The sequence below is a fragment of the Dendrobates tinctorius genome, unplaced genomic scaffold, assembly GCF_039654945.1.
Source record: "Dendrobates tinctorius isolate UK_male_01 unplaced genomic scaffold, ASM3965494v1 ptg000154l, whole genome shotgun sequence".
NCBI lineage: Eukaryota > Metazoa > Chordata > Amphibia > Anura > Dendrobatidae > Dendrobates > Dendrobates tinctorius.
Window position 1 is genome coordinate 19984070 of NW_027361821.1, and position 14974 is coordinate 19999043.

Here is a 14974-nt window from a genome sequence, read left to right on the forward strand (position 1 = left end):
AACTTTACAGTTCACACAATGCTGCCAGGTAGATCAGTTTTTTCCGTCAGTTAAAATCCGCTAAAATGGCGGACAACGGATCCATTCCTGTACTGACCACAAAGTTTGGCACCGGACAGTTGTTTTAACGGATCCGGTGAAGGAAGAATTTTAAAGGAGAGAGAGAGAGAGATTTTTTCAAACGCCAGAAGTGAGTTTAGGGTTAAATGTCCAACACAAGCATTTCTCCTGGGCATGCGCAATAGAAAATGCGGATCCGGCCGGGGAAAAAAAACGTTTCATTGTCCACTCAGCGGACGGCTAAATCACGGCGGATTTTGACTGATGGGGAAAAACGGATGTGTGAAACAGGCCTAACGGACACTTGCCAAACAGACTCATCCAGACTCCCAGAGAAGCGCACTTAGTCAGAACACGTTTCGCCTGCTCCATCTGAGGATGGTGAGGAAAGACTTACCTGCAGTTTTTTGGTCCATGTAAACCTTTGCCATGAACCTCCCTGCATAGTTTATCAGTTGGTGTTGATACCAGAAGACATTTGGGACTCTGCACTTAGGCTACTTTCAGACTTGCTTTAGGAGGCGCAGCGCAGGGCCGCCGCTAAGCTCCGCCCCCGCCAGTCAGCTCCTCCTATGGGCGCATGACGCTGCATGCGACCAGCGTAGCCTATATTTAGCGTTGGGTACGCTGGCTGTGCGCTAGTATGATTTTGCCGATGCGTGCGCCCTTTTGGTGCTGCGCCGAGTGTACAAAAATGCAACAGGGTGCGGTTTTGTGCGCTGGGCGCAGATCATACCAGTGCACGGCCAGTGTACCCAACGCTAAATATAGGGTACGCTGGTTGCATGCAGCGGAGCTTAGAGGCGGCCCTGCGCTGTGCCTCCTAACACAAGTATGAAAGTAGCCTTATTGAGACTTCATGCAACAAGTCTTCAGGGGTTGCCAAGGAACACCCTTTTGCAACAGTAGCATGGTCAAATCAAGTTTTTTATTAGACTCACCCAGTCTTTTACAAGTCGCTTTTCTTCCAAGGAATCAAAGCACTGGGCATGCTAAACTCCAACATTCCTGATGCCCATTTCTCACCCAGGTCATAAAATAAAAGTCAAGGACAGCAGCTCTCGGTCTTTTTCCATATTTTATTTGGGTAATTTAAAAGGTAACAATAGTGTTAAAACTACTACAATATCTTTCCACAGCCATAGCTCACAGACCCACAAATAACCTTCTATATATAGATTTTTTTTGCTTTTTTTCTCCATTTTTACCTTTTTTTTAAACCTTACCTATCATAATAAAATGCCCATTATAACAGTTTCACACTAATAGCAACTATATGTGGAGGGAAGGATCTAGTATAATGGAAAGGAGAGGGGCATGTACTCTGTGATGTCATTATTGTAATTTGTAATCAAGTTAATAAGTAGAGAAATTCTGGGGGCGCAGCTACGCCAGGCAGCCACGGTGCCCATTATATATAGGTCCTCCGTAGCTAAAGAAACCCACAAGACATTGCTCTACAATGCATTCCGAGGATCTTTAGCTGTGAAGGCGATCACCAATGCATTGACATCAAGCTGGTGATAATAGTCAAAGCAATTTATTCCGTAACATATAAAAACACTAAACTTAGAAACTAGATCCCCAAAAAATTTCTGAAAAAAGAATCAACTTTGATATACAAAAACAGTCATTGAATGTTTTATACAAAAGTTTCAAACATAAACTCATTTTTGTCAGTGCGTTTTTCAACCAGCTTAGTTACTGGGTCCAGCGCAAAGTGTTTATATTTATATATATATATAATTTTTTTTTATTTATATTTTACTATTTTTGTTTTTTCCCCCCCCCGAAACAGTAATATAAAAAGTAAATGGAAAAAAAAAAAAAAAAAAAAGAATCTCAGAAAGAATCTTTGCTGGTCTTAAGAATGAATGTAACATGGAACCCTTTAATTCTCAGAGGCACACAAGAAGGGCTCCTTAGACGAAAGAATGGACAGGGGAGAGGGGAAAAAAAAAAAAAAATCAGTTTATTTGTACAGAGGATGCATTTTTCCAGTCTCCTCAAATAAACTTGATTCACTTAAAACATCACTAGAAAAAAAAATATTGTTAGAAACTGTACAAAAAAAAAAAATGAACATATTATAATCCTGCAGGACTGTTTGATAGAACGAAAAGGCTTTAAGGAGCAGCATTAAAAAGTATGGCCAGAGGTTTCTTTGGTTTGGTCTAACACAAGAGATGAAATCTCAGACAGATTTTAGGTAATTTTTTTTTTTTTTTTTTTTAAGAAACCTGCACAATTGAAGACGAGAACCAAGAAGAATGTTATACAAGTGAGAGGTGCATCGGCCTGGATGTGCTCGGGGGTCCGTGGCTTCCTAATGATGGAGGAGTTGTGCACACGGGCATTTGTCTGTGCTTTTCATGTATGCGTCATATACAGAGGGGGTCTTTCCATTACATGACAGCAGCTTTTCCATAGCAGCTTGGTTTTCAAAGAAATAATAGATTCAAGATTGTGCATGAAACAAACAGAAAGTCAAACAATTGTGAAATCTTGTATACCCAGCAGTGTAGGTTATGCCGGTATAGACAAAGAGGGTAGCCGTGGGACCAGTCCGCACTAAATGGCAACACGTCAGTTCGAGAATGCATACATGAAACGAGAACAGGGATAAAAACGCACACGTCCAACTGCGAGATTGGATTAAAATATGAAAAATAAATTATTCCAGCTACATGGTTAAATATGTGCCAACGCCAGCAGCTAATAGTTGTGGAGCCAATTCCAAGAATTAAAAAAAAAATAAATAAAATAAAATATGGTGTAATAAAGTAACGGCATACATAAAATCAAATTTAAAAGAAAAGGGCTCGGCGGTAATTGCATAGCTGGGGTTCTCTGGTAGAAAATGTAACAGGTCCATGGACTCAAAACCATTTCATAGGAGCAATTCAGATTATTTCTAAGAAAGGCTTACTGAGGGGCTATTTGGGGTTCAAAGTGTAAGAATTTAATTAATTAGCTATGCACATCATTAAAGAAAAAAAAAAAAAAATCTATATTACAGTTTTGATCCAATTCATCAATTCCACAAGACTGAGAAAATAATTTATAGCATAATTCCAGTAAAAACTGATTTGATGGGAGATGAACAAAGATATTTGCAAGACTGGGAGAAACATGACTACCAGAAAAAGGATCCCGGCTAGCAGTGCTCTCCGCTGTTTAAGTACCCAATGGTGGAGACGTGAAATAATAAGGCTAATGGCAGTCACCCATGACCATTTAGGGTTTCCATAGACATAGGCCTGACGTGTTCATTTCAGCCGCAGAGCCAATACACCATCCCAGTTGTATTCCAATCTTTAGACTTTTTTTTGTTAATTAACAGCTACTAAGACAAATGCAATTTTTGCACTAAGCTGCATACAAAAGGACACACAAACAATCCTTTTTGTGTTTGTTTTTTCCGATCTCCCCTAAGCCATGCTGGGAAGTATTGCTGACCTTGTACTATCAAAACCTGCAGGATTGGCATTTCATCAATATCTCATTATTACACAAGTAAGAAACATCTGTAGAACATCTGCATATATCGAGAGTTAGTAAAAATCTGATATGATCTTGGAGTTGGCATGACCAGTCACGGGACCTTGTGCAAGGATGATTAGCACCTTTAAATACATAGAGTTTAAAAACAGAAAGGAAATTCTAAAGCTCATTCATGACAGAATGTTGCAACCTGCGCCAACAAAATCAAAAAAGTTTTGCTGTGCCAGTATTGGTAGAAAAAAAAACAAAAAACAGTTTTTTTGCAGCAAAAATTATGATTTCACTTGTGCTCACTTTAGTGGGTGAAAAACAACGGACTAAGGTGAGAGGAGAGATGGTAGAAACTTCTCTTTGAGAGAAACCGCTTATATAGAACTCTCCTCGATGGTACATGATACATAAAAAAAATAAAGATTTCTACTCCGTGCACCTGAGTATGGGGGGGAACAGAGCAAAAATAACATCCCGGTAACTCCTGGCGCCAGGAGAACCTACAATGTATTGGTCTGAAACTTTGGAAGCCGCTCAGACACCAAAATTTCTCCTCCGCGGTATGTGCTGGCAGCATGCGACTTATTTAAGGCATCCAAACAGGGGAAGCAATCCCTGCCACTGAAGTCAGCAGCAGCGAGGATGACCATTTTTTGAGCAAATGATGTGGATGAAGGAACCGATGAAGAGAAAACCATTTTTGCAGCGTCAGTGGCTTATGATGCTGTCTAAATATAAGCCTCTCTGGCTACAACAAGGTTAATAAACCCTGGCCACCATAACAGACAAGCACATCTAGAAACCACCTGTTGTGAGCATCAATACCTGCTTTTAACCTTGCCTTAGTACAATGCTCTTGACCCCAAAGCTAATGGTTCCAGCATGCAAATTCTGCTATACTAAGCAGCCAGCAGACGCTCCCAGCACTCAGTGTGCCGACAGTCTACCAACTCTCTGCCCCAGAGATCTGTAAAGCTATGATAAGGCTAATGGCACTTGTGCTGGAGAAAAGTAAAAGTTAGAATTCTAATAAAAAGCACATTCCATGCCACGAGCTAACACGCTGCTTACCATCCTCCAATATTATACAATCACAACATTTCTCTACACAGATTGGCCACTTTCTTATTACCCTGCCAATTTAAACATATGATGCAAGTCTTAAAAAATGACCAATAAACCTTTATTTTGAGGTCTGTTACTCCACCACCCCATAAACAGCCCCGTCTTCACTGGTCAGGTGTTGATTACTGTGCAGGAGCCTTCATGCACTGGATGGTTACTATCCCCACATCTCCATACGTGCACATGCTCTTTAGTGTCCTGTGCGCTGTAGAAGATGTGTCTTATGCATGTTACTTGGCCTCAATGGTGCACGAGAAGTAGTGCTTTATAGAGATGGATAGGCTTTACTACAAAAGGCACCACTTCTATGATTGTGTTGGACTGGGAAACCAGCGCATGCGCAGAATCAGAACACTGGCTGCAGCGGGAGACATTTTCCACTGCCAACGGGGGTCACGCACAGGAGAAACTAGAGCGCAGATGTGCACATAGACAATCCCAGACGCAGCATGTTCATGGTCGGTAGAACAATCAATTTCAGGAAAGTAGCAGAAATTTAAATATTCACCACCTGATCAAAAATAAGTTGGTAGGAAAGTGGCCAAATCCTTTTACTCTACACCCTCACACAACACCAGAAGCACAAAGGCTAAAAAGAGTGCAGCTCAATGGTAGTCACGTAAGTGGAACGCTCTTGCTTGTTGCTTTATATCTAGACCATTGCCCACCGCCATTTTAGTTGTCCAGTCTGAATCTAAGCTACAATGCCCAAAACGAGCCATCAACACAATTTAGCAACGATGTTTTCAGTAGCATCGAACACCCTTGGCATTTACAAAGATTGTAAGGTGGAAATTACAGACTGGCATGACAAGATGATGGAAATCACACCAGATAGGTAGAACATTTTTTCATTAAAGCAATTACAGAACAATTTGGTTAAACAAACAGTCAAATCATGTAAATGCAAGTCATTAACACCGCAAGGCGATTCTGAGGTAGGGTTTAAAAAACATTTGACCGATAGAGTTCTAGCGTTTCCATCATATGCATCTATGTCTTGTGCGGCCATTATCTGTAAACACTTCTGTTATAGGTCACAGCCAAACACTAAAATGGGGGGGGGGGGTCAATTTAATACTCATTTGCTAAATTAGCAACTAGACAAATGTATGACCTTAGTCTCAATGGGGAAGAAAAAAAAGACAAGAATTTGAAAAATCAATGGAAATGCCAAGCAAAACCCCAACATCCTTCCATAGAAAACCCAAGACTGAAGGAACAGAAGCAGACTACTGATTAAAAGAACATAATGATATGTACTTGACTAAGCTAAGCACACACAGAACGCCTATCCTGGCAATCACAGATCCTTCATTATTGAACACGTCCTCCCATCCACATTCATTGAGAAACCCTGATCAGTAGGGATATAGGTTAGCAAAACACAAACGGTAAAATAATGTAAGAAGTAAATGTAAAAGAAAATATATGCATATGCTGCAAAAAACTCAGTAGCTCAAAACAATTCTAATAAAAAATAGAAAAAAAAACGTTGTGGGTACTTAATATGTCTTCCCACCCGTTGCCCTGGTTAGCGCTGCTATAAAAAGCAAAGTCTAAACAGGACAACGGAAACAATCATCATAAAATTGTACAGTAATAGAGATAGCTAGACCAGGAGGGAGCTGGGTCCCCTGGGAAGAGTTCTGCGGAGAGGTCTAGTGACTGGTCATGCGGCTCAGTGTCAGGAATAATGGTTGTATGGTGGGAGGGGGTGCCCGATGCCATTTTGAAAGTGGTGGTGCTGACGGTGGGAAAGGTACTCGGCATAGCTCATTGTCATCTTCTCGCTACGGTATCTGCACAGGAGACAAAAATGAACAAGGTTACACACATAAGAAGCGGCACGTAACACTGTGTACATGGAGCCAAACATGAGACATATACTACATTACCAGCCACACTACTCAGGCAGAACCTACTTAAGCTATGGGATCATCACATAGGGCTTAAAGGGGTTGTCCACATCTGGGAAGAATTTATTACTTAAATGCATGTATTTGGGGCTCAAAATATCTTTTGTAATTCAATTACACATTTTGAACTGTTTTGCTTTACAGACTCTCTGCACAGTCAACTTTAATGTGGTCTGTAGTCATTGAGAGGCGCTTTAAAAAAAAACAAAAAACAAGATACAAGCTTGCCAATTGGATAGTCAGAATGAACTCACTGACTGATTCGCAGTTAACTCATTCTGTAGCCAAAAATAGAGGGCAAATGGTGCAATAATTTCAATTAAACCCATTCTAAAAAATATTCTTCAGCTGAAAAAATGAACATGCATTTAGGGAAAAGAAAAATTGTTATCAAAGTTACGATATATATTAAAAATGGGTCTGGGAAACAGGGGAGGCGATAGGCTAAGTCTCTACTTTGAGGAAAGCAGGGGGGTGCAACATACGTAAAAACGTGCCTCATTCGGCCTGTAAGGCCTTCTACTATATGACAGGTGATCAGGCCAGACTACTTTGTTGTCTAGTAGTGAGTGTTGGGGGCAGGTGATGTACCCCACAATCACACTGCAGAGCATAGTATCAGAATACTGAGTGAACTGATTATAGGCAGCCAAGAACCCCTGTCCTGGCCGTGCTAATAGGACCGTATAAAGGCATTACCACACAGGGACCTCTGAGCTGACATAGTCCGTGCTCTTTGGTAAGGTGGATGCAAGTGAATATTAGGACTTTCTAGGCTGTAGGATATTTACTGAGTCACTTATAGCACAATAATGGGCTGGGGTATAAATACATGGATCACTTTACAAAACCTGTGTCTAAAAGAGCATGTAATGTACAGAGAGCCTGATTCACATCAGTAAGCCGATCTGTCAGCAAAATCCTCAGTGCAATGAAACTTAACCAACAGCTTGGCGACTGATGGAGTCTGTGAATGTAGGTCAGGACAAGGGCAGCCCAGCGAGACGATGCAGGCTTACACTACGTGTGAAAAGTGGCCAGGCCCCGGCTAATGGTGCTAAGCTCTGCACGCTAAGAGCCTTCCTGCCTCCACATCAGGGGCACTTTCACTGGGAGCTGAGAATGTATCCCCCTTATAAGGACAGTACTCCGGGGTGTAATCTGTCTCCTAGCCCTGAATGTGGGGGGTTTCCCTCTGACGGAGGGCCGGCCCCGGCAGGTAAGCATTGATTAGTGGGATAAGTGTCCTGTGGCAGTAACACTGTATAAGCCTATTAGTGACCTGCACACTGACTGTATTAGTGTGGGAGACTTGACAAGCTTAGGATGAGCATAGATGCGGAGGATGTTGCAAAATGGAAAAAACTAATTATTTATCCCTTATTAGTGAATGAAATCCTGAAATGTGTTCTTTAGAATATAAACCTAATAAAAATAACATTCCTTTTAAAGCCATTTTCTTGGACCTAAAAGGGATCAACGATAGTAGTGAAAGTTTCTCGGCCTAATATTAAATTTAGCATTTTAGGTGTCCGGCCACATCTGGACTCTTAAAATGTTATTTTAGGATGCTGCATTTATTTGTACATGAACTTTTAAAGTAAGTATACCAGACTCCTCAGGTCTAAAGGGCCCTTTACACATAGCGATATCGCTAAAGTGTCACCGATTTTGTGACGCAGCAGCGATATCGCTACATGTGATACTTACCTCCAATTGGCTCACCCGCTAGCTATCGCTGATCGCGCGAGATCGGCCTGGGCCATTTCTCGTCATCGGCTCCCTGCTGGCACCGACGAGCAAGCCATGGATGCAGGCGGAAGACGGTCACACTCGCCACGTCTGACAGGTGAGTACGACCCCCGACCGCTGCTGCATCGCTGTGAGATCTGCCTGTTTGGCAGCTCACTAGCAACCATTTAGCGATGCACCAGCGATCCATACCGGGTCGTATCGTGGTCAGGATCACTGGTGCATCGCTAAATGTAACGGGGCCTTAAGAAATCTAGTTAGTGTGAGCAATTTGTATTGTGAAATCTGTTAACAGATCCGCTTTTAAAGGCTGGATCAGCAAATAAAGCTTAGTCACAGTGTGGTGAGAAGTTATACACATTTCCAATATACTTTCTGGATAAAGGCACAGCATCTAAGATTTACGGTAATAAAAGCCTTCACTTTCCCATGGTCATGAGCTGATCACAAAAGGTGCATGCAAAGTAAGCAAGGACAGCTTCTGCTGAAAGATTGAAAGTACCGTAATCCAGAAAATTATCAGGAATCAGGTAACACTTTATATGCTTCTTTATGTGAGCACGGTCATACAGTATACAAGTAATTAACCCTGTGCAATATGTCAGCCTGTGACAGTGTAGACGCTTTGGTCCCAGCCATACCTGGTCAGTTTAATAGTTTTCCTGAAGTCATTACTGATTGCAGCTTTGTATCCACCTTTCCTCAATAAGGAATCAATGGTTTGTATGTGGTCCCAACCTACAGACGTAAACAGTGTTAGCAATCCTCCCATGTCAGTAATGTAAAATAATCATTCATTATAGTGATGAGAGCCCGTGCTGGGGTAAGGAGCTATTGGAGCATGCTCGGGTGCTGAGTGACTTCGGCGTGCTCGAATATGATTGAGTCCCCACGGCTGCATGTTTCACGGCTGTTCAGAGACAACACATGCGGGGGTTATCTGTTAGGTAATCCTTGCAGGTGTTGCGGCTGTTAAACAGCCATGGGACATGCAGCCGTGGGGACACAATCATATTCGTGCACGCCGAATACACTTACCACACGAGCATGCTCAGATAACACCTTATCCAGTCACGTTCGCTCACCACTATCCATTACTTCTACATCTTGGAACCTTTCATTAAATCACATTTTAACCATTTTATATTTTAGCTTTCTTCAACATGTATGTATGTATGTATGTATAAAATATTCTGCAACACTGGTAAGAATTAACAAAAATGGTGTTGTCTCATGAGCATCCTCTATATGGCTATATTTTTATGCATGCGTCTCACAGTACTGACTAAATGGCTACATCTTTACACATGACCCCCATTAACCGGTGTCGCTGGCAGATAGGCTTACACAATGTGATCAAACTCTGCACCAATACATGAAATGTATACATATCTACATAGTCTACATAGCAATCATTCAGTTTGCCTTCATATATTCACATACACCTTGCAGATGAATTTGCTTACTATAATAATGCAGTTACAGCATCCAGCACATTTATTTCTTGATAGGAGGTACATTTTTTGCAATGTCTGCATCAATATTACAGCTAGAAAACGGTACTTTTACATAGTGTAAACCCTCCCCTTTTTTTTTTTTTTTTTTTTTTAAAGATAAGCGGTGTGTTGTCTATTCTTTGGTTGCAATAATAAAATGCCATTTGCACAAATAAAACTGCTTTTACATTCTGCACATAAAAGACAACGCATATTACATCCATCATCTCAATACATCCTACAAGGCAAGCATGATGGGGGCTTCAACATTTCTATATGATTGCTTGTAAAGGGAATGTCCCTAAAAAAGTTCTATTGGGTAATGGTAGTTTATGAAAATCCCTCCTGTGCGAGCAGGTTACAACATTTTTGTTTCAGATTTAAATGGAAATGTATCTACTAAAGACAAATTTATAAAAACTAAAAAGATTCAATTATATTTCATAATCTATACCTGTTCAGTGGTGATGAGGGAACCTGGTCAGGTGTTAGAGTATATTAGGTGTGCTAGGATAATAGTTTAAGCCCCGCGGCGGCATGTTTTGTGGGTGCTAGACAGCCGCAACACATGCGGGGACTGTCTGTTAGGCAATCCTCCCCTCACGTGTCGCGGCTGTCTAACAGCTGCGGGGACTTGAACATATTAGTTGCGCACGCCGAAGACACTGTTAGCACCCAAGTGTGCTCAGATAACCCCTTATCCCAGCACTTTCACTCATCACTCTTCTTCCAGGCTGCTCTGTGGATGGAGCGTGGCTGCTGATTGACAGCTGGCTCCCCACTGTCAATCACCATGAAGTCATTCAAGCCCGGTTCAACAGAGCAGATAATACACTGCCAATCCCCACAATTTTAAGCGTGCCCTGAAAACGCATTTATTCAGACTGGCCTATCGCCTCAACACATTAACCTAATCTATCCCTGTGTGGCACAGTCAAAAGTTTTACCATAACTAGGTTCCCTGCATCATGTTCCCACATGCTTTATGCACCCATTAGCCCTCTGTGTCTGTACTGTTACACACTTAACATTATGGCTGGTCCATACAATCAAGGCAACTGTTACCACCCACCTTGCGTGTCTACCTCTTTCCTCATAGACTAAGCTTGCGAGCAGGGCCCTCATTCCTCTTGGTATTTGTTATAATCTATGTGATTGTTAGGCTGTAATGTCTATTGTCTGTACAAATCCCCTCTGAAATGTAAAGTGCTGCGGAATATGTCAGCGCTATAGAAATAAAATGTATTATTATTACACTGTGTGCAGAATTATTAGGCAAATGAGTATTTGATCACATCATCCTTTTTATACATGTTGTCCTACTCCAAGCTGTATAGGCTTGAAAGCCAACTGACAATTATGTAAATCAGGTGATTTGCATCTCTGTAATGAGGAGGGGTGTGGTCTAATGACATCAACACCCTATATAAGGTGTGCTTAATTAGGCAACTTCCTTTCCTTTGGCAAAATGGGTCAGAAGAGAGATTTGACGGACTCTGAAAAGTAAAATATTGTGAGATGTCTTGCAGAGGGATGCAGCAGTCCTGAAATTGCCAAACTTTTGAAGCGTGAACACCGAACAATCAAGCGTTTCATGGCAAATAGCCACCAGGGTCGCAAGAAGCGTGTTGATAAAAAATGGCGCAAAATAACTGCCCATGAATAGAGGAAAATCAAGCGTGAGGCTGCCAAGATGCTATTTGCCACCAGTTTTGCCATATTTCAGAGCTGCAACGTTACTGGAGTATCAAAAAGCACAAGGTGTGCCATACTCAGGGACATGCAAAGGTAAGGAAGGCTGAAAAATGACCACCTTTCAACAAGAAACATAAGATAAAACGTCAAGACTGGGCCAAGAAATATCTTAAGACTGATTTTTCTAAGGTTTTATGGACTGATGAAATGAGAGCGACTCTTGATGGGCCAGATGGATTGGCCCGAGGCTGGATCAGTAACGGGCAGAGAGCTCCACTCTGACTCAGACGCCAGCAAGGTGGAGGTGGGGTACTGGTATGGGCTGGTATCATCAAAGATGAACTTGTGGGACCTTTTCGGGTTGAGGATGGAGTGAAGCTCAACTCCCAGACCTACTGCCAGTTTCTGGAAGACACCTTCAAGCAGTGGTACAGGAAGAAGTCGGTATCGTTCAAGAAAAACATGATTTTCATGCAGGACAATGCTCCATCACATGCATCCAAAAACTCCACAGCGTGGCTGGCCAGTAAAGGTCTAAAAGAAGAAAAAATAATGACATGGCCCCCTTGTTCACCTGATCTGAACCCCATAGAGAACCTGTGGTCCCTCATAAAATGTGAGATCTACAGGGAGGGAAAACAGTACACCTCTCAGAACAGTGTCTGGGAGGCTGTGGTGGCTGCTGCACGCAATGTTGATCGTAAACAGATCAAGCAACTGACAGTCGATGGATGGAAGGCTTTTCAGTGTCATCGTAAAGAAAGGTGGCTATATTGGTCACTGATTTTTTTTTTTAGTTTTGAATGTCAGAAATGTTTATTTCTAATTTTTGTGTTGCTCTATTGGTTTACCTGGTGAAAATAAACAAGTGAGATGGGTATATATTTGGTTTTTAAGTTGCCTAATAATTCTGCACTGTAAGGCTGTGTGCCCACGATGCGATTTTTAAGCGTTTTTGCCGCGATTTTCGGCGCAAAAACGTTTAAAAACCATGTACAGAACGCCCCCCATGCATCCCTATGGCATTCCACACATGCTGTGCTAATGCTGCGCTTTTTTCCGCGGCGGAATCGCATCGCGGAAAAAAATCGCAGCATGATCATTCTTTTGTGCGGAATCGCAAAAAATTGCTGCGATTCCGCACCCATAGGAATGCATGAGAATCGCTTACTTCCCGCATGTGGCCATGCCCACCATGCGCGAAGTTAAGCGTCTCATGTGCGGTTGGTACCCACGGTGTGGAGGAGAGGAGACTGTCCTCCAGGCCCTGGGTACCATACCCCTGTAAAAAAAAAAAAGAACAAAAAATCGGGGTATATTTACCTTCCGACGTCCCGCGCTGCATTCCCGGCCTAAGCGTTCCCAGTAATGCCTTGCGGCAAGGTCCTGTGATGACGTGGTCTCGCGAGATCGCTATAGTAACGCGAGACCAACGTCATCACAGGTCTCGCAAGGCATTACTGGGAACGCTGAGGCCCGGGATGGCAGCGTGGGACGTCGGAAGGTAAATATACCCCGATTTTTTATTTTTTTATCATTTTTAAAATTCTATCTTTTACTATTGATGCTGCATAGGCGGCCTCAATAGTAAAAAGCTGCTCACACTCGTCAAACACTATGTTTGACGAGTGTAACCAACCTGTCAATCACTTTCCAAGCAATGCTTCAAATCGCTTGGAAAGTGCTAGAGAAAATAGCGGCAAAATCGCGAACAGAATTGCGGTGAAATCGTGCGGAAAAAAACGCGCGATTTCTGGGAAGGAGTCCGGTTTACACTGTGCATTTTAAAACGCTACGTGGGCACATAGCCTAATAGTTACCTGCACAAACAGGTATCCTCCTAAGATAGCCAAATCTAAAAAAACCTAAAAAAACCCACTCCAACTTCCAAAAATATTAAGCTTTGATATTTATGAGTAGTGTTGAGCATTCCGATACCGCAAGTATCGGCCGATACTTGCTGTATCGGAATTCCGATACCGACATCCGATATTTTTTCAATATCGGGCATCGGAATCGGAAGTTCAAAGTTGATTGACAGCCGAAATGACGTCATCATAATGCGCGGTGTGTGCGCATCATGATGCGCCGTCATTTCGGGCCTTCCGGGGGTCTCTGCCGGCCTGCCGGGGGGCTGTGCCGGCCTGCCGGGGGGCTGTGTGGACTGCCCGGGGTCTGTACCGGCCTGCCGGGGGGCTGTGTGGACTGCCCGGGGTCTGTACCGGCCTGCCGGGGGGCTGTGCCGGCCTGCCGGTGGTCTGTACCGGCCTGCCGGGGGGCTGTGCCGGCCTGCCGGGGGGCTGTACCGGCCTGCCGGGGGGCTGTGCAGGCATCGTCCGATGGGACTACAAGTCCCATCTGGCGATGCCTGCTACCATGACAGTGATTGACACATTAGCCAATGATGGGACAATAGTAGTCCCATCATCCGGCTAATGTGTTAAATGTTATAAAAAAAAAAAAAAAAAAATGCCACATGCTACATACATGCCACATGCTACATACATGCCACATGCTACATACATGCCACATGCTACATACATGCCACATGCTACATACATACCACATGCTACATACATACCACATGCTACATACATACCACATGCTACATACATACCACATGCTACATACATACCACATGCTACATACATACCACATGCTACATACATACCACATGCTACATACATACCACATGCTACATACATACCACATGCTACATACATACCACATGCTACATACATACCACATGCTACATACATACCACATGCTACATACATACCACATGCTACATACATACCACATGCTACATACATACCACATGCTACATACATACCACATGCTACATACATACCACATGCTACATACATACCACATGCTACATACATACCACATGCTACATACATGCCACATGCTACATACATGCCACATGCTACATACATGCCACATGCTACATACATGCCACATGCTACATACATGCCACATGCTACATACATGCCACATACATGCCACATGCATACCACATGCTACATACATACTACATACATACCACATATATACTACATGCTACATACATACTACATGCATGCTACATACATACCACATATATACTACATGCATGCTACATACATGCTATATACATGCTACATACATACCACATATATACCACATACATGCTACATACATACTACATGCATGCTACATACAATACATTCATAGAATACATACATAGACATACAGTACATATAACAGAGTAACATACTTACCAATACTTGTCACATTGTTCCCCGAAGCCATTGTCGTCTACGGAATAAATATTAACATAAACCACAAAAATACTCACCCATGATCCGAAGCAGTCCACGAGTGTGTCCCACGACGATCTTGGGTAGAGAACTACAGCATCAGCTGATGCTGCCGCTCTCTACGGGCTGC

The 14974-nt window shown here is 42.6% G+C and overlaps 1 protein-coding gene across 2 annotated transcripts in view; it reads right to left on the reverse strand.

Moving 5' to 3' along the window:
* Positions 1–1119: 1119 nt before the first annotated feature.
* Positions 1120–14974, reverse strand: part of AMMECR1 (AMMECR nuclear protein 1) — a 274581-nt gene continuing 260726 nt past the window's right edge. For both annotated transcript variants that reach the window (XM_073547652.1, XM_073547651.1), the window contains 2 exons: positions 8993–9089; positions 1120–6482 (listed from right to left, as the gene is read on the reverse strand). In XM_073547652.1, the coding sequence (XP_073403753.1) occupies positions 6368–6482; positions 8993–9089 (212 nt within the window). In that variant the 3' untranslated portion in view covers positions 1120–6367. The remainder of the gene's footprint in view (positions 6483–8992; positions 9090–14974) is intronic.